At 56.9% G+C, this 18,700-nt stretch overlaps 2 protein-coding genes across 7 annotated transcripts; both read right to left on the bottom strand.

Moving 5' to 3' along the window:
* Positions 1-64: 64 nt before the first annotated feature.
* Positions 65-3,863, bottom strand: B3GNT4 (UDP-GlcNAc:betaGal beta-1,3-N-acetylglucosaminyltransferase 4). 5 transcript variants are annotated; one of them, XM_059140959.1, is made up of 3 exons: positions 1,898-2,852; positions 1,473-1,619; positions 65-1,288 (listed from the first exon to the last, which is right to left on the bottom strand). In XM_059140959.1, exons 2-3 carry the CDS (start codon positions 1,483-1,485, stop codon positions 207-209), a joined length of 1,095 nt encoding a protein of 364 aa, XP_058996942.1. In that variant the 5' UTR covers positions 1,486-1,619; positions 1,898-2,852; the 3' UTR covers positions 65-206. The 5 variants fall into 5 exon arrangements, with proteins under 5 accessions (XP_058996942.1, XP_058996946.1, XP_058996947.1 ...); XM_059140963.1 differs by having other exon boundaries at positions 1,504-1,619; XM_059140964.1 differs by lacking the exons at positions 1,473-1,619; positions 1,898-2,852 and adding an exon at positions 3,783-3,863.
* Positions 3,864-3,869: 6 nt separating this feature from the next.
* LRRC43 (leucine rich repeat containing 43) lies at positions 3,870-18,494 on the bottom strand. 2 transcript variants are annotated; one of them, XM_059140955.1, is made up of 13 exons: positions 18,357-18,494; positions 16,685-16,945; positions 15,576-15,686; positions 13,919-14,058; positions 12,168-12,406; positions 11,351-11,538; positions 10,378-10,595; positions 8,560-8,701; positions 8,226-8,384; positions 7,930-8,115; positions 7,545-7,581; positions 7,380-7,424; positions 3,870-4,010 (listed from the first exon to the last, which is right to left on the bottom strand). In XM_059140955.1, exons 1-13 carry the CDS (start codon positions 18,447-18,449, stop codon positions 3,883-3,885), a joined length of 1,947 nt encoding a protein of 648 aa, XP_058996938.1. In that variant the 5' UTR covers positions 18,450-18,494; the 3' UTR covers positions 3,870-3,882. The 2 variants fall into 2 exon arrangements, with proteins under 2 accessions (XP_058996938.1, XP_058996939.1); XM_059140956.1 differs by lacking the exon at positions 3,870-4,010 and adding an exon at positions 4,026-5,401.
* Positions 18,495-18,700: the final 206 nt, after the last annotated feature.

Here is an 18,700-nt window from a genome sequence, read left to right as displayed (position 1 = left end):
CCCCCAGCAACCGGCACCCGAGGCCTGGCCGCATTCGCTGAGCCAAACTTGGTACAGGTGAAGCGAGGTTTCGGTGTTTTTAATCAGAGTTAGCAAGGTTGGGGGGGTACAAAAGCGGGGTTAGCATTTCCTATAGACTCTCAGGGTAAGGGGCACGGTTCTCAGTTTGTCGTCATGAGGGGAGAATCGGCGCGGGCTCTCCTCACTCAGCCCGCCCCCCGGAGCGGACGCAAGGGGGCCGCTGCACACCTGAGCCCCTCATCTGTCACCAGCGCCCACATGGTCCACATCTCCAGGGGGCTGAGGCGGTGCACCAGGAGGAGCCCTCGGTACAGGCAGGGGTCTAGGGGGTCCAGGGGCCGCCGTATTCCAAATGTCTTAAAGCCAGCGTGGTGCGTGGGGCTCACGCCCAGCTTCCTCAGGCACATACCCACGAACACGTCGTCGATGGGGAAGAGTTCGGCCTCTTCCACGGCCGCTTGGAGGCGCCGCACGGTGGCTCTAGACATGACATATCCCCCACCCCCGGCGTAGGGCGGGTAGTGGCGGGCCCGGTACATGGATGGGGGGATGAAGTACTTGACCTTGGTGTTCCTGTTGGGTAGCGCCTGGCGGATCACGTCTCCCACCAGGAGGTCCCGGGCTGGGTCCCAGCCATCCAGGAACTCCAGCACATTGGGGACATGGACGAAGACGTCGTCGTCTCCCTTTAGCATGAAGTGGGCGTGAGGACAGGCACCCGCCACCCAGCGCTGCAGGTGCAGCTCCTTGAGAGTCAGGTTGAAGAAGTCCTCCGCAAAGTCCCACTGCAGGATGTCGTCGAACTCCCGACTCTCGTAGGCCAGCAGCTGGGCAGGGGGCGCAGGGCCCGCCACCCCCAGGAGGAACACCAGCTTCAGCCGCTGGCCCCGAGCCTGGTCCCCCACGCGGCCCCACGTGCTGCGGATGGCCGCGCGCCGCTCCACGTGGCCAGGCTGCGACTTGATGGCCAGGAGCAGGAAGGTGTCCTCGGCACAGCGCGAAGGCTCCAGCAAGATGGAGAAGTTGCGGCAGTGACGATAGGTCAGGAAGAGGCGGTGACGGCTAGGCAAGGACAGGGAGACGTTAGCCACCGTGTGGTTGGGGGGACACTGGCTGCGGCGGGGCCCTGCGGGAGCCCAGAAGGGCTGGCGGGCCGCGGAGCCCCCCACCGGCTTGGCCTCCTTCTTCAGGAAGAGCAGGCAGCCGAGCAGCAGCGCCGCCAGGCAGTACAGGACAGGCCAGCCCAGCCGGCGGGACATGGCAGGGCCTGCGGGGAGAGAGCGCGTGAGCGGCCGCAGCCCCCGCCCGGCCTCTGCCTCCCCGGCCCGCCACCCAGCAGCCAAGTTCCTGCTGGCCGTCTTCGATTTCCTCTTCCCAGCGAGTCCTTTGGCTCTTTCCAGAGTCCCTCTCCCAGGGGACAGGCCAAGCACACCCGCTCCGCCAGCCCTTGCCTTCTGTGGGCATCGGGGGGCTCTCGCGCACCTTCTCCCCAGAGGACTTGCAGCTGCTTTGAAACCGAGGCACCCTGGGGCACCCGGTGGGTTCAGTCGGAAGAGCGCATAGGACTCGATCTTGGGGTGGTGAGTGCGGGCCCTACACTGGGTGTCAAGATCACTTATATTAACTTAAAAAAATAAAACACCAGAAACCTGAGGCACCATGAGCACTTTCCTCATTTCCCAGAAAACTCGAGTATCTTACAGTGAAAACGACACACAGCTAGTTCAGTTTCCAGTCAGATTCATTCTAAGCACAAAACCCGACATTCAGGGACTCTAAAACCATCGCCCTGCCCCAAAAGTGTGCGGTCTGATCCGTTGGTGGCAGGCCCTGCGCAGGGTCTCCCAGAGAGGACAGCCCCGGGCGTGGCCCTTACAGAGTTTGCTCCTCCAGGGAAAGGCAACCACAGGACAAACCCTTCACGTCCGCCTCAAGTTTCTTCCTGCAGCTTCTGGAAAGAAGTTTCTTCTTTCCCACCAGTTTCTTGGAGGAGTCACTTAAGAGGGGGTTTAAGAACAAACCCCTTGCACACAAGGGCATGAAAGCAAGTAGGAAAGCCGGACGCCTGTGCGGGCTGCTCCCCTGTGGCCGGGCCCGAGTCACGCCTCTTGCAGCTCTGCTTCTCCCAGCAAGGACCCCGCAGTCCGGAGCGAAGGCCCAGAAGCGGAAGCTAGCGGGGGACACTGCCCAAGATCAAGGGCGGCAAAGCCAGGCCTCCAGCCCCTTCCCTTCACCTCCACCGCCACGTGGTCCTAGTCCAACAGGCCTCTGCTTCCACCCAGTCCACCCGCAGTCGCCCCATCCCGGTCACCCTGCTGCCACCGGGACAAAAGCATCTCTTCCAGCTGCCAGGGACGTGGAGGAGAGAAACCAAAACAAAACCAATCCGAACTTCAGACGGTGCAGAGACATGAAAGCCGCGCGAGGGCCTTCCGCGACGGGAGGATTCCAGCCCGTGGTGGGTCCGAAAGCTTTGAACGAAGCGACCCAACCGCAGAGACGCGGGGAAAGGGTGGCGGGCGGCGTTCAGCGAGGCTCCTGGAGGAGGGGGAGGGGAGCCGCCTCTGCGGGCAGGAGGCCGAAGCGCCGGGAGGGGAGGGACGGGGAGCACCGGCCTGGGAAGGCAGGCGTTCAAGGCCAGGGCGAGGGGCGCGGGGCAGCTCGGGTTTACTGTAACCCCAGCAGGGACCCGCTGGAGGATTTAGCACAGGCGGCGGCAGAAGTCACAGCGCCTGAAAGGTTCCTCCCGCTGCGGCTGAGATGGATTACGGCAGGGAGAAGGCAGCGGAGACGGCGAGGAGACGCGCGCAGCCCCAGCCCCGGCCCCGGCCCCGGCCCCGGCCCCGGCCCCACGCCGCAGCTGGGACGCGCGCGGCGGCCGCGGAGCAGCGAGCGGGAGGACCTGCAGCTGTGGGTGGGGAGTCCCGGGCCCGCACCGCGGCGGAGGGGGGCGCAGGGCCGGCGGTTTGGCTCCGGAGCTCCCGCTGCGCGCCCCCGCGCCCCCCACCCCACGTGTGGCCCAGGGCCGTCCCCCCACCCCCGGCTCCCCGGCCCACACACTGCTGCGAGTCCCAGTTCGGTACCTGCCCAGCGCAGGTCCCCAGTACTGGGAGCCCCCAAGAGCCCGGTTCTTAACCGCGCCTGGGCTTCGGCGAGGGCACGACCCCCCTGCGAGAGCGGCGCCGAGTCCTGAGGGTCTGCTGGTGTCTCTGGGGCGACAGCCGTCTCGGCCATGGGAGCTCCAGGTCCCGACACGCTTCAATAAGGGGAAGTGCCAAGGGCTAGTTCACTCCTCCCGACGGCCTCTAGCCGGCTGCTGGCGGGCCGAAGGCCGGCGGGGTCGGCGGAGCCCGGAGCGGAGCCCCCGCGGCGGACACAAGCCGCGGGGCAGCAGGAGGCCGCCGGGCCCCGACGGCCTCCCGCGGGGAGACGAGGAGACGACCCCCGCCTGCGCCGCCAGACCCAGCGTCCTCGCGGGTGCGCGGGCGGTGCGGAGGCACGGGCCCCTCCCGCACGGGGAGACACGCCTGCCCCCGCAGCCGCGGCCCCAGGCGCCCCCGGGCCCGCTCAGCCCGCCCCCCGCGGACCTACCGGAGCCGGGACGCCGAGCCACGGACAGGCGAGAAGCTCGCGCCGCGGAGCCGGGACCCGAGCTCTAGCCTCGCCCGGCCCGCCCGGCTGGGGCGGGGCTCCGGGAGGGGCGGGGCTCCGGGGCGCCGCGGGACCCCTCCCCCACGCGGCTTCGCGCACACTCGGCGCACCTGCGGGCGGAGAGGCCGCGGGGCGCCCCCAGCCGGTGCCCCGCTCCCGGGCACACGCACGCGGAGCCGCGGTCGCCAGAACAGCCTTTAATCCCGCGCGCTACAGGGACATCTCCCGGAGCGCCTCCTCGGCCGAGCGGTACTGGTTCAGCTGCACCTGCACCTCCACCGTCAGGGGCTGCGGCTGGTAGTCGCCGTCGTCCATGTGAACCGCAGACTTACTCTTCTCTGAGAAATAAAAACACGCGTGTGAGTCCCGAGAGACGTGCCGGCTGCCCCTCGGCCGCCCTGGACCGGCAGAGCCGTCCTCCACGCCCAGGGGCAGCGCGGTTTGCGAGTCCGAGATCCCAGCCCCTTCCCCGCAGGGAGGAGCCGTGGGGCCACCTGTCATCAGGCCGTCATCTGCCGGGCGCAGCTGTGCGCGCTGCAGGGCGAGCCGCTGCCCGGGCCTGGGAGCGCCGTCCTCACCTGGAAGAACCCTAACCGCGGTTGTTCCGACGTGACTATTTGGCAGCTATTTTCTAAACAGCGCATGAAGTCGGGCATTTCAGGGAAGACAACGGAACGCATTTTGATGAATTTATAACATTTGAGCTTTCCAGTAGAAATTAGAATTTTGAAATACTGTATCTACTACCATGAACGTTAACAGTTTCCCAGTCCTCAAAGACTCTTCTAATGATATAGGTGCGGAACATGATTTTTGGATGATGTATAATGAAATGTGTCAACAGTTGAAAGATCTGCATACTCAGTGAACAAATAACCAATGTCTGATGTTACAGATTGTGCATGAGTAAGACAGCCCTTCAAAATGCAATGGAAAAAAAAAAAGAGGCAATGCAGACCAATGAATGGATTTTAACATAACTGACTACCAAAAATGCATTCATATAGATTGTTTTCACTCTGCAACAGCCTTTAAAAAACTACTAGTTGTCAAATTTGACATACTATCAAAGAAAAATATCATTATTTGAAAGTCTATTAAAATATTCCCTTTTCCAATTACACATCCATGAGACTGGGTTTTCTCCATCCACTTCCAACACTGCAACACAAGAGATTAACAGCAGATGCAGCTATTTCAATGCAACTGTCAATTAAACCAGACAATAAAAGGATTTACAGAGGTGTAAAAAAAATTAAGACCATCTTAACCCGGTGGCTTGATCGTAAATCTGCGTGGGTCCTTCCTGAAGTCCATTGGTGTATGTTCTTTGTTCTTTTTCAAAGTTGTTTTGGCTATTCTAGGTCCTTTGAGTTTCCATATTCAGGGGAGAGGACACTTCACACAGAAATAGGAGCCTGATGGTGACGCAGTGATGCACTGTCATCCCTTCCTTACTCCCACCCTTCGTCTCTCTGCTATCCTTACATTCTACTGGTGCTGTAGGCACTGCAGTGCATCTTTCCATGAAACAATGAACAATCATTTAAACATAGTTAAATAATAAGAAAGGAGTCTCTATATTTAACCACAGTTAGCATTTCCAGGGCTCTTGAATTCTTTGTGCAGATTCGGATCCATCTAGTATTTTCTTCCATTTACAGGACTTCTTTGAACATTTCTTGTAATGGAAGTATGCTGGTGATACTTTCTTTCAGCATTTGTAGGTCTAGAAAAGTGTTCGGTCCACATTTGTTTATGGAAGATATTTTTGTTGGGTAAAGAATTTTAAGTTGAGGGGTGCCTGAGTGGCTCAGTGGGTTAAGCCTCTGCCTTCAGCTCAGGTCATGATCTCAGGGTCCTGGGATCGAGCCCCATGTCAGGCTCTCTACTCGGCAGAGAGTCTGCTTCCTCCTCTCTCTCTCTCTCTCTCTGCCTCTTTGCCTACTGTGACCTCTGTCAAATAAATAAATAAAATATTTTTTAAAAAAGAATTTTAAGTTGGCAGTTATTTTTCTTTGAGTGTTTAAGAATTCTTTCACTGTCTTCTGTTTGGCATTTTCCCGATGATAAGACTGTTGTTGTCTTTATCTTTGTTCCTCTGTATCAATGATTTTAAGTAGTTTTATTACTATGTAGTTTGGCTTAGTTTTCTTCATGCTTCTTGAGTTTTGAGTTCACTGAACTTTTTGGATTGGTGTATTTATAATTTCCATCTAACTTGGAAATAGTTTAGCAATTACTTCTTCAGATATGCTTTCTACCTACCCCTCTCTCCTTTAGGGACTCCAACTGGAAGGACATCAGTTCCTTTGAATTTGTCTCAAAACATGGATGCTCTGTTAATTTTTTTCCAGCCATTTTTATGAGTTTAATTGCGGGTCGTTTCTACTGCTTCCAGTTTACTTATCCTTTTTTCTGAATTATCTAATATGCCATTAATCCCAATGAATGTATTTCTGATGGGACATGGTTGTTTTCATCCCTAAAAGTTTAGTTTATAGTCCATATTGTTATATACCACCATCTTCCCTTTAGCTTTTTAGATATATGGAACATAATTATAATAACTGCTTCAATGTCCTTGTCTCCTAATTCTAACACATAAGTCATTTCTGAGTCAGTTACGGTTGATAAATTCCCCTTATATATTAAAAAAATTTTTTTGCAAGTGTGGTAGTTTTTTTGCTGGATGGTAGATGTGAATTTTACCTTGGGCACTTTTCTCTTTTTTAAGCTTTTACTTATTTTGGAAGAGAGAGAGAGAGAGAGCATGTGAGTTGGGGGAGGGGCAGAGGGAAAGGGAGAAAGAGAATCTTAAGCAGACTTCACGCTGAGCACAGAGCACAGAGTGGGGCTCTATCTCATAGCCCTGAGGACCATGACCTGAGCTGAAATCAAGAGTCTGATGCCTAACAGACTGAGCTACCCAGGCGCCCCAACTTGGGGGGTAGTTTTGCATTCCTTTCAGTATCTTTGAGTTTTGTTTTAGGACATGGTTAAATGTGATCCTTCCAGGTCTTGTCCCCTCCTGCTCAAATTTTGTAGTGGTCCCCCGGGGGGCTGGGCTCAATCCTTTCCTCTTCTCTGTCAACGTAAGTACACATATTTTCATGGTTTTAAATACCACCTATGAGCTGATTCATTGAGTCAACCCATGTTGATAGCCTACTATGCTGGGGACTAGGGGTTCTAGGACTTTAAAGAATGCAAAGACGGCCAATGTCCTGAAACAGGCCCCAGACTGCCAAGCCCGAAGGACCCCGGGGCCAGGCCCAACCCAGCCCCCTCCCACCTCGCCTGCCTCCTACCCCAGGTCCCTCTCTGGCCCCGATCCACAGCTGGCTGCTCCTGTCTCAGGGACACAGGAAAGATGGAGGGTTGGGTCCTTAGGGTGGGTCGGGCCCTCCTGCTGCCCAGGAGATATGATTCTCGGTCCTTCCATTTCTTTGGCCCCAAATCAGGCTGCTCCTTCCCCAGGTCCTGCTATGGTCTGAATGTTTGTGTCTCTGCAAAATTTACATGTTGAAATCCTGACCCCCCAGAAGCGACGGTCTTAGGGGAGCCCTGGGAGATGACAAGGTCATGAGGGTAGAGCCTCGAGAATGGGATCAGGATCCTTACAGAAGGAGCTCCAGCGAGTCCCCGAACCCCTCCCACCACATGAGAACGCATCGAGAAGGGGCTGCCACGAAGTGGGCCCTTACCTAGCGACGCTGGCACCTTGGTCTTGGACTTCCTTGGCTCCGGAGCTGCCAGAAATAAATGTCTGTTGTTTACAAGCCCCCCGGGCTGTGGCCTGTGATCACAGGGGACAGACTAAGGTCCTCAGGAAACATTCCCCGCTCTCCGCGGCCATCATTAGCTCTTACCTTTTTTAGCTTTCTTGTTCTTGTTCTTCTTTGCATCCTGAGAGAAAGAACGGGAGAGGCTTATTGGAGTTGGGGGATGCTGGGGAGGGGGGGCTGCAGATTCCCCCCCCCCAGGCCCAGGAAGGAGGGGACCTGACCCGCCCCCTGGCGGGGCTCCTCACACCTAAGAGGGCTGCTCGCAGCGAGCTGGGAGCTGGGCACAGCTGCAGGCCGGGATGGAGCCCCTCCCCCTCCTCCTCCCCTTCCTCCTCTCGCCCCCCTCCCCCCGTGCCTCCCCGGGGCCTGCCCACAAGGGGCCTTCCAGAGGAGGCTCAGAGGCCTGCATAGCCCTTCCGGGCCCAGCACTGTTTCGGTGGGGAGGGGTGTGGCAGGGCCCCCCCCCTACCCTGAGGGCGATCAGGTTGTCCGTTTCCAAGGTGCGGATCACCCCGAAGTTGCACACTTCGGACACCAGTGGCTCCCCCACCAGCAGGGGCTCCAAGGCCACCAAGCCGCTGCCCAGCACCCGCAGGATGGGCGGGTCCTGCCGGAGCTCCTTAGGAAGCTCCTTCTTCTTGGACGCCTTCTGCTCCTGGGGGCAGAGGCGGGGAGAGTGAATGGGGCCTGGCAGGGACCGTGCCCAGAGCGCCCCCGGCCACCGCAACGGCCCCGGCCCCGGGGAACCAGGCAGCCCGGCCGCACCTTCGGCACCGGCTCTTTCTCCGCTTTCCCAGCCTGGTCCTTCCGGTCCTTTGCCTTCTTGTCTTTGTCCTTCTGCCCCTTCTTGTCCTTCTGCCCTTTTCCGCTCTTGGAAGACAACACAGCGTCGACAGCTGAAGGCACTGCAGGCCAGGCGAGAATCTAGGGGACAGCGAGGTGGCCACGAGTGAAGGAGGCCGGCGCAGGGCTGGCCGGGATCTTGCCGGAAAGGCACGGAGACCTCGCCTACAAGGCAGCAGGAGCCCGGGACGCCCGGACAGATCGGAAGACGGGACAAGGGGACCGACGCACGGAGCGTGGGAACCCCGTCACCCACCTTCTCCTCCACGATGGTCACGGTGGTCCCTGCCAGCAGGAAGGCCTTGAGGGGCACCAAGTCCCGGAGCGTGTGATGCATCTCATAGTGGCAGGGGATGACGTCAGTCCAGGGCTCGCGGCCGGTGCTGAAGAGAACAGTCCTGCGGGCGGGGCGGAGGAAGACGGGGTGCCGTCACCGGGAGGCCAGGAACACGGCATTACTGCCCGAGGCCATGTATAGGAAGGTCTAAGAGAGGCACACGAGTTAGTGGTGTTTGTTGAGTTGACAGTGACCCTTGGAAGAAGGGAAGGGCATAAGGAACCTTCGGAGGTTCTGGTCTGTTGTTTCTTATCAAGGGCAGTGGTTCCCTGAGCCTCATCACTTGGCCGCAAGGTGGCTTCTTCTGTATATGTGGGTTACATTTGAATCATTTGTTGTTGTTTTTTAAATAACAGGTCTGTGTGTCCACAGCCACATGCGAAATAAGCACATTTCAAACTGAGACAGAATATGAGTACATTTTTTGAGAAAAAAAATTATAGGTGTATATAGGTTCATATATATGAGTGTGTAAGAAAAAAACAAGGAACTCTACGCACAAAACCATTCAGAGTAATTCCCTCTGGGGCGCCCGGCTGGCTCAGTCGGGAGAGAATGGGGGCTCTCGATCTTGGGGGTCCTAAGCTCAAGCCGCACCTGGGATGTAGAGCCTCCTTAATAAATAAATAAATAAGAGCAATTCATTCTATGGCATGAGTTCAATGGATACAGGAGAAGAAACCTTTATTTTCTAACTGACTTTTTTTTTTTTTTTTAAGCAGAATCATTTGTGGTTCTTACTTTTTTGTTGCTATTTCCCAAAATTCAACCACCACCACCACCACAAGGCTGTCAGCTGGGGTTTACTGGGGAGCCTGGCTAGGGGCTGGCTGGGGGCTCCCCCTCTTCTGACAGCTTGGGGAGCCGCCTCCGTCACTGTCACCCACAGGAACTCAGCCCCACAGCCCAAGGCAGCTCCCCCATACTCTCCATAAGCCTGTATCATGTACCTTCAGTGGAGGTTTTAAGTCATTAAAAAAATTAAAAAACTCTTTTAGCTTCAAGAGAAACTAACTAAGTTTCCAAACTAAGGCATGGGCTGCAAAATCTGTGGGGGCGAAGGCTCGGTTCATTAGAACTCAGCCACAGATTCTGTTTTCTGAGTTCTGGTCCTCAGAAGAAACAGATAGCAACCCAGCTGATAGCAGGAAGTTTGTTAAAAACGAAAACAAAAGCCCCAAACCATGCTCGTGTTTTGCAATGACTTAAAACTCGGTTTAATGGAGCTTCCAGACTAAATGAGAAGTGATTTCAAGTTCTTGTGAAATTCTCCATCCCCAAAAAAGATTCTTTATCAAGTAAGACAAAACATGTGATACGCAACAAACAAACAAAAAGCAACCCCCAAAACACGTGATAGGCACGACGCCCACGTGGTGGGCTTTGGGGGTGGGTGCGTGGGAAAGAACCCGCGACTCAGATCCACACCACGGGTCAGAGGCCGGAGTAAATCCCGGATGAATGGAAAAGCCGGACTGGGAAGGTCTTCAACTCGGGGGGCGGGGGAAGGGCTGCCCCTCTCTGACCTGCGCGCGGACCGCAGCCAGCCCCGCATTGCGAGCACCTGGCGGTTGGGGGAAAGAAGGTGCAGCTGCGTCCGGGGAGCAGGAGGGCTCCCGGGGCCTGGAACACTGAACCCCGCCGCACCTGCTGTCCGGCCGGGAGGGGGTGCGGACCGAGCTCGCGGGACCCCCGCCCCCCCCCCGCCCCCCGCTCCAGCTTGGCCTCCGTCCTTACCCCGGGGAGGGGCAGAGCCGGGGATCTATTCGCGGCCGCAGCTTGGCCAGCTCCTCCGCGGAGTCGGTCACCCTGGGCAGGTGCCCCGAGCCCTCCGATTCCTCCAGCTCTCCCGACTGGCTGGACAGCCCGGACTCCGGGGAGTCTTCGGCCTCCCGGAAGAGCTCTTCAGGGATGTCCTCATCCAGCTGTTCGGTGCTGGGCGAGGGCTTGACGATCTGCGGGAGAGACCCAGACCCCGGGGGACAATGTGCGAGGGCTTCTCGTCGAGCCTGTGCGGGAGCAGGTGTCTACGCCGCGGTGAACTTGAAGCCCTAACAAACGCGCGGGCTCGGGCAGGAAGTTTTTAAAAATGCCCATCTTGGGGGTGCCTGGGTGGCTCAGTGGGTTAAAGCTTCTGCTTTCAGCTCGGGTCCTGATCCTAGGGTCCTGGGATCGAGCCCCACATCGGGCTCTCTGCGCAGCAGGGAGCCTGCTTCTCTGTCTCTCTCTGCCTGCCTCTCTGCCTACCTGTGATCTGTCAAATAAATAAATAAAATATATATTTTTTTAAATGCCCGTCTTGCCACTTCTGAGAGGTCTGTGTTGGGAGTAGGAGCAGTAAAATTTCTGCAGGAATTCGGGTGTGCCCCGCCTCTCCTGGTTGGAGGATACCCATGGGTCTGCTTTTGGCGAGAAGGTGACTAGGGAGAGGCACGGGGTGGGGGACAGCCAGGCTGGTTGTAAATGTTGCTCCTTGAGAGGCCCTCTGCATGTATTTCCAGGGCAAAGGAAGGAGGTGAGCACAGGTAACTCGAGCTGCACGAAAGGGGCTGAATAGAGCCGCTTCCCTTCCGAGTAGAGTGTGAACCGGAAAGCTCGGAGTAAAGGGGTTTTCTGGGCCCCAAGAAGCGGTTCTGCTTCACAGGAGACCCCGTGAAGGCAAGGGCAGCGCGTGTCCCCCAGTTCCCCGGGGCAGCCCGCGGGCACGCACCTCAGCCAGCACGCCACCATGCGTGCTTCTTTCTCCTTCTTCATCTTCCACAAAGTCGTAGGTCACGTAATAGCTGTAGGAGATAAAAGGGCCTTGAGGCCCCGGTTCTGGGTCCAGGATAGAGGTGTCCAGAACGCCCTTGACATTTCCAATAGTCACCACAAGCTGGGCCTCACGGGCCAAGAGGTCTGCGAGGGGAAGGGGCAGAGGTGAGCGGGACGGCAGGGGAGGCCATGCCCAGCCAGGTCCCTGCATTCTCCCCTCCTCCCGCGTTGAGCCTCATGGTTTGCAGAGTTGGGTTCAAATCCCAGTTCTGCCGAATTCAAACAGGGACTTGAAGATACCCCTCTTAAGCCTTGTTTTCCGGATTCGTATAACGGGAATGATAGTAGCTGCTTTACAGGATGCTTACAGATAAAGACTCGATGTTACCTTAGCACAGCCTGGCACACAAGACCGGAAGCTATGATTACCAAACTCCATTGCCCTGACCTCGAGAAGGCCCTGATGCAGCTTGTGGTGTGGGCCACAAGGGGGTGATCTCAAGCCACCACAAAAGTACAGAAATGGATTGATAGAATGCTTCCTGTTGGCCTAGGATGGTTTCAGCCTCCTTACCACTTGTCTCCAGATCCCAGTGACAGGGACCAAAAATCTGGTGGGAGAGAACTCTGATCAGGAAGGTGAGCTACCCCTGACTAACTGGGGAGCTGCGGGGACAGGCCACCCAGTTCGATGGTGGACCTGCGAGCAGAGGCTTGTGGGGGGGGAGGGTCCAGTGCCAGCCCCTCCCCAGTCTGCCCATCGGCTGCCTCACCCCCACTCCGGCTGAGCCCCCGGAACTGATACTTCTCACTGGGAGACACGGTGATGTCGTCCAGCACGCAGAGCCGGGGCAGGCTGTCGATGGTGAAGCCTCGGTAGTAGGGCACCAGGGCCAGCGGGTTCCCCTGGAGCACGAGCACCCGCAGGTGCGGGAGGGTGCGGAGGCTGGCAATCAGGCCCTGCAGGTCCGTCAGGTCGTTGAAGCTCAGGTCCAGGGAGACGAGGTTCGGCCTAGAAGGGGAGCGGGACCCTCCGGGAGTCCTGAGGCAGGGTGGGTGCAGGGATGGGCACAGGCAGCTGTGGTCCCGTGCCGGGCCTCCCCTGCTTAACAGGCCCCAGCACCTCGTGTCCAGAACAGACCGCAGGCCCACGCTGAGGGCAGGAGGGGAGCCTCGGAGGGCGGGAGAAGAACCTCTTGGTTCTACTGCCCCTCCCCCACCCCTCTCAGTGCCACTGCCATCCTCACTGTGACAGAGATGGCCCTGGTCACATCCTGCTTGCCATCACTTCCATTTACAGAGATCTCTTTTTCTCAGTGGCACTCTTGGTACCACCCATAGATCTTGATGCAACACCATGCATCCAGAATGTTCTCAACAAAGACTGACACTGGCAAGGAAGACAGAAGGAAGCCACGTGGGGAGAAGCCATGGGCAGAGGTAAGAGAGGCCAGTAAATGTGGGGACCTGGGAAGAGGGTGCGTGAAGCTCGACGGGTCCAGATGCAGGAGGATACCTTCCAAAGCCCGACCGCCTCATCGAGGGGGAACCTTGTGATTCGGGACTTGGGGGCACGTGAGAGAAGAATGCCAACGAGGACAAAGAAGGCGCCCTCCACCCCAGTCTGGCAGAAAGGGCCAGGAAGGGGGGCACGGGTGCTCTTCCCACACACAAACGAGAAAGCAAACAGGTGCCAGGTCTGAGAACAGCAGTAAGAAGGCAGGACATTTCAGCAGCACATCACAGCCTCCGGTCTCCAGCAGACTGAACTCGGGCCCCTCCCGTAGCCTTCCGCCCTGCTTTCCTGGCCTGGACAGCCCAGCGATGCAAGGCTGGGTGGTCAGTCAACAGGAAATACCCAAGAAGAACATCTCTTAGGGGCCAGCACATGAACCTTACCCGATGTCAGCCTTCAAGAAGACAGGGAAGACATCAGCAAAACAGATCCATGAACAGGGTACCCTCCTTTGAATTTCAAGGCAGTGAAAGACAGAGGTTTCACTTCCGTGTTTTTACGAAATTCACACTTGGTATGAAGCAGGAGGTATGTTTTCCAAATAAAAAAATCCGAACACAGGGTACTCTGGCCATGGTGTGAGTCTACAGACTTTGGGTGGTTACAGCTGGTGTGGGGGAGCTCCTGGCCTCTAGTGGGTGGAGGTCAGGGGTGCCACTCAACTTCCTACAGCGTACAGACAGCCCCACAACCGACCGTTGACCACTCCGACATCAGCAGTGCCCGAGCTGAGCAGCCCTGCCCTAAAGGCATCAAAACGAAAGGTCTGACCCACTCCCGCCACCCGTTGCTCCCCTTCCCTGGGCTTCGGTGGGAATTTTTGCTTATTCAGTCAGAGACACGAATCCTAGGTCTGGGGCTGGTGGCCAACCAGCAGTTATAGAAAAGAATAAGGCAAAAAGGGGAAAAAGAAAGAAAAAAAAGAGCAAAGCTAAGTTCTTCAAGACGAGACCCAAACCTAAGGCTTAAACCCCTTCTCTCTCTCTCTGTCCGGGGCTCTGGAGTTACCAGTAGTCTGCGGTGACATAGAGACTTTCCAAGGGGCCCAGAAGCTTGTTCTGACCCAACCCCAAGTGCTGGAGGTGTGGGGGCGGGCGAGTGCACAGACACTCCACACTGCTGATCTTGTTGCCGTAGAGCTCCAGCACCTGGGGGGAGCAGAAGAGACAGTGCCCGTGACCTCCAGTCTGTCCTTCTCCAGCCTTCCTCCCTCCCTCTCCGAGAAACAGCGGGGTGGGACCAGGAAGTACTCAGACCCTGCCGCCCTGTGCCCGCCTAGGCTCCCTTTAAAATATGGGGGGAAAAATAAATAAAATAAAATAAAATATGGGGGGAAAAATGGGTGACTGGGTGGCTCAGCCGGTTAAGTGTCTGCCTTCAGCCCAGGTCGTGATCCCAGGGTCCTAGGATCGAGCCCCCATGGGGCTCCCTGCTCGGCGGGAAGCCTGCTTCTCCCTCTTCCTCTTCCCTCTCATTCTCTCTTGCTCACTTGGGGAACAAGTATTTCTGCAGTGAGTTTTGGAAAGTTTCTTTTCCTTTTGCGAAGGAAATGTTAAAATTTGGCATGGGAGGTGATGGTGGAGTGGATGGGGACAGGCGCAGCATTTTGGCAAGTGCTCATCCCACGGCAGCCTGTATCTGGGAGAGCCAGAGGGTCCCGGGCTGGAGTAAGGACTCATGTGGAGGATGACAGCACATTCTTGGATTTCTGCTCCGAAGCCTCATCTGGTTTCTCCCTAAGCCTGGCACTGAGCCACATTTCTGAGTTCCTTCTGCCACAAGATCTACAAAGTTCCATATTTAATTTAAAATTGAGACCACAGGGGCTCCTGGTGGCTCAGTGGGTTAAGCCTCTGCCTTCGGCTCAGGTCATGATCTCAGGGTCCTGGGATTGAGCCCCTCATCAGGCTGTTTCCCCCTCTTTCTCTGCCTGCTGCTCTGCCTACTTGTGATCTCTCTGTGTCAAATGAATAAATAAAAATCTTTAAAAAAATGATTTTTTTTATTGTGGCAACACACATACAATTTGCCATGTTCCCTACTTCGGTGGTGCTAAGCGGCACCACTTGTGCAGCCATCACCGCTCCTAGTTCTCACCACCCCAGACGGCTCTGTCTCCATCACAGTGGGTCCCCCGTCCTATACCACAATGACTCCCCATCACTCTCACCCCTGCCCTAGTAACCTCTGCTCTACTTTCGGTGCCTGTGGATTTGCCTCTTTTAGGTATTTCATGCAAGTGGAACCCCCTAATATGTGACCTTCGGGGTCTGGTCTCCTTCATTCGGCATAATGTTTTCAAGTTTCCCCCGTGCTGTGGCATGCATCATTCCTTTTTATGACTGAGCAACACCCCACGGTCCGGAGAGACCACATTTCGTTTAGCCACTCATCTGTGGATGGATGTTTGGGTTGGCCCTGCTTTTGGCTGCAAGAATCCCAGTCCCTGCCTTCAATTCTGTGGGGCATATGCCTAGAGATGGCATTGTTGGGTCACATGGAAATTCTACTTTTTTGAGGAATCTGGCTTCCCTCTCCAAAGCCTGGGGCTGGCCCTTGGCATACAGCCACACTGGCTGAAACTTCAGGCGGCAGAACAAGGCAGGGGCAGGGTCTCTGGGCTGAGCCGGCACAAAGACGCCACAGGGAGTCTGGGCTCCTTTACCCTGAGTGTTGGGGGCAGGTTGATGGCGTCTATCTCCTTGATCTGATTGGCACTCAGTACCAACTCTTCAAGATTCAGAAATTTCAGGAGACCTTTATCCACCAGGCTCACCTGGAAGGGAAGATTAGGAAGCTAGGAGCTCTCCTGGGTGAGGCAGTTGCGGAGCAGAAATAGGGTCCATGGGGGACAGCAACAGGTGGCCACTTCCCCTCCTGAGTCACCTCACGCCTGCCCTAACCGACCTCCCTAGCGGCTCTCCGGCACATCCCACCAGGATCCCTGTGCCCACCCTGGATCCCCAGCCCACCCTGCCCCCTAGGGGTGTTGTCCAACTGTCAGCTCAGTGTCCTGTTAGACTCTGAGCTCCCAAGGGCCGGGATGCCATGTTCTTTGCTGTCTCCTGCTGGGCGGCAGTGAACCCTGAGGCCGTAAGAAACCGCTAGCTGATGCGCAGCAGAGTCAGACCGGAAGTTCAGAGCTCCATCTGTGAATCTTCAGTTGTCTGTGGCCTCAAAGACATTAGGGTCCTTCCTGATGACCATGCCAGTTTGCCCAGGATTGAGGGGTTCCCAGGACACAAAACTTTCAGAGCTGATACCCGCAAGGTCCCGGGCAAATTGGTAGGAGCGGCTCCCACTCCCCATGCCCAGTCCTGTGTAAATTCACAGTTTCTCTTGGGGAGGAGCAGTTTGCAGTTTTGGGGTCTGTTATTTGCTAGAAGCGAAGAAAGCTTTTTCGTAACAGAAAGTAACATACAGTACTATGCCCACCCTCCCTAACCCCGAGCCCCCAAAGTTTAAGTAAAACCAATACAGATACTTTAAAGGTCTGTCCTAGGACCCAGGGGGCCTACCGCAGGGTGCAGCAGAAGTCAGCTATGCAAGACACACCTGGACGACCCCCCACCCCCACCCCCGGGGGACAGGGAACGAGGAAAGACACACAACAAATGAGCCGCTGGGCCTCCCTGCTGCAGGGGCTGGTGAAATTAACTTGGGGGGCACGACGACCTTCCCACCCTGCCTCCCACTGAACACTGAGGTCCCACCCTAAGGACTCTGCAGTTCTGTAGGGGGATGGCCTCCCCACCAGCAGCTCCCAGCTCTTACCTGCTTGTCCACCACCCGAAGGGACCTGAAGTAGGAGTAGAAGAAGGTGTCTTTGAGCACCAGGGGATTCTGGATGGCCAGTTCCTTCAGAAAATGGTCCTCTGCGCTGGAGCCCTCCGGCAGAGCCCAGGGTGAGTTGGGGCTTCGGACCAGGCCCAGGAGCGCCTCCACCGTCTCCTCCCCAGGGTTCCCGGCCTCCTCCTCTCTGGGGACCAGCTCCTTCCATGCTCGCCACGTTCGAGGAAGAAAGCGTGACTTATTCTACAGTGGTGCAGGTGGAGAATTTCGCTGCTCAGTAACTCAGCCCTCTCCAGGACTCGAGACGCCCCAAATAGAGCAGATTGTAACATTCAGGACAATCAGGGACAAAGAGCTTAGACATTTAGACAGTGAGTACTCAATAGTTTTGACTGATTATTAGCCCCAGATAGAACTATAGACCGAGAACTACATTCCTGCCTTTAGGAGTTTACTCAAGCTGGGAACCTTGAAGAAACAGGGGAAAGCACCCAAACATTTCAGAAAGATTTATGTACTAGAAGCTACAAGGTGCAAAAGGTCATCTGGGGGATGTATTAACAAAGGAAAGGTTTGTGAGGAAGAAGTGGCAAGGCTGGAAAGGTGAATTCTGTATTTACATATCACAGTGGCCCAGAGTTGACTGTCTCCCAGCCCTTCCTCCGGGAGACCCTTGAGAGACATCAGTGAAACCCAAAAGCACCTCAAGGACGCCAGGCACACACAGTAGGTGTGCAACAAAGTTTGTTGATGAAACAAACAAGTGAATTAGTTCCTTGATTAGTGTCTCCGTTTTCTCCTCTATGAGAAGAGGAACACTGACCTCCCCTTAGTGCTTTACCAATGTGGGGGGTGCCAGCTTTCCAGCAAGTGTGAGGGGAACGTTCCAGACTCTCAGGATATTCCTGTGCACCTCTGAGGGGCGGTGGGCTGTCCCTGTCATGCCCCCCCAGCCCCAGCAAGAGCATGGAGCTTATCTGGGGGGGGGCAGCGTGGGCAGACACACCTGCTCTAGTTCTCCTGAGCCAGACTTGTTCCCCAGGGAGAAGCCTCAAAAGGGAAGTGTTTCTGGCCTTAGAGACAAGGGACAGGAAAGGAGGGAGGAAGCTGCTTCTTCCAGACCCACCAGCCTCTGCAGGCCTCAGGACAGAGCCGGCTCAGAAACCACCATCCCCTCCACAAGCCCCCACCCCCACGCCGCCCGTGCCCCTGCCCCTGCCCCGCACTCCGCGGTGTGGGGCCTCTCCCTAGGTGTTCTGGAGCACTTGAAGGTTGAGAAGCTCTTTCCCCGGGGAAAAGCTTTTCACCCCAAAAGGAGCCTGGTGTCTCTAACAGGTTGAGAAACCCTACCCCAGGTCAGCCTGATGTGCTCAGGAGAGAGGGTCCTGCCCTCCTCTCTGGTCAGGCGGGGTGGGGGGCGCTCTGGGGGAGCCATCCCGTCTGCCGCGGCAGTGTCCCAGCTCCCACCCCAGGTCACGCCGCTCCCTAAATGCCCAGATCCAAACCTCCTCCTCAGGCCTCTCCAGATCAGCCGTATCCTGCAGCTGGCGGCCCCTAGGGCCCACCCTCCCGCCCCTGTTCCGTCCTGTCCGTCCCCCAGACCCCGCAAGTCCCTCGTCCGGCCGCCCCCGGCCGCCCCCGCCGTTGCCCGCACCCAGCTGCCAGTGCCGCACGGGAACTCGCGCAGACACAAGCGCCTCAGGTGCTCCCGGACCGCCGCGCTCAGGGTCCCGCCCGGCTTCTGCATGGCCGCGCGGCGCCCCCGCCAGCCGGTTGCTGAGCAACCGCCGGGAGACAAACGCGCGCGGGCGCGCCCCACTCGGGCGCGTGCTCGTCCCAACGGGGCCGCGCGGCCCACAGACGCTCCTGAAACCCACGACTGGCGACTGGTGGGTGTCTGCGGGCTTTTCCGAGACCCTGACTCAGGCGGGGATGACCTGGGTTCTCTCTTCTGACCCGTCCGCAGCATTGTACAGCTAGCAGCTGTACAATGGGAAA

This window comes from Mustela lutreola, chromosome 11 (assembly GCF_030435805.1).
Source record: "Mustela lutreola isolate mMusLut2 chromosome 11, mMusLut2.pri, whole genome shotgun sequence".
In the NCBI taxonomy this organism is placed as follows: Eukaryota; Metazoa; Chordata; class Mammalia; order Carnivora; family Mustelidae; genus Mustela; species Mustela lutreola.
Note: the sequence above shows the minus strand (reverse complement) of the source record. Positions and strands in the feature narration are given on the sequence as shown.

Coding starts and splice junctions, on each gene's coding strand:
- LRRC43 (XM_059140955.1), bottom strand. CDS start 18,449: ATGCAGAAGCCGGGCGGGACCCTGAGCGCGGCGGTCCGGGAGCACCTG. Junction 11,539..12,167: donor GGGGCTCAGCCGGAGTGGGG/GTGAGGCAGCCG, acceptor TTCCCCTCGCAG/ACCTCTTGGCCCGTGAGGCC. Junction 8,385..8,559: donor TGACCATCGTGGAGGAGAAG/GTGGGTGACGGG, acceptor GCTGTCCCCTAG/ATTCTCGCCTGGCCTGCAGT.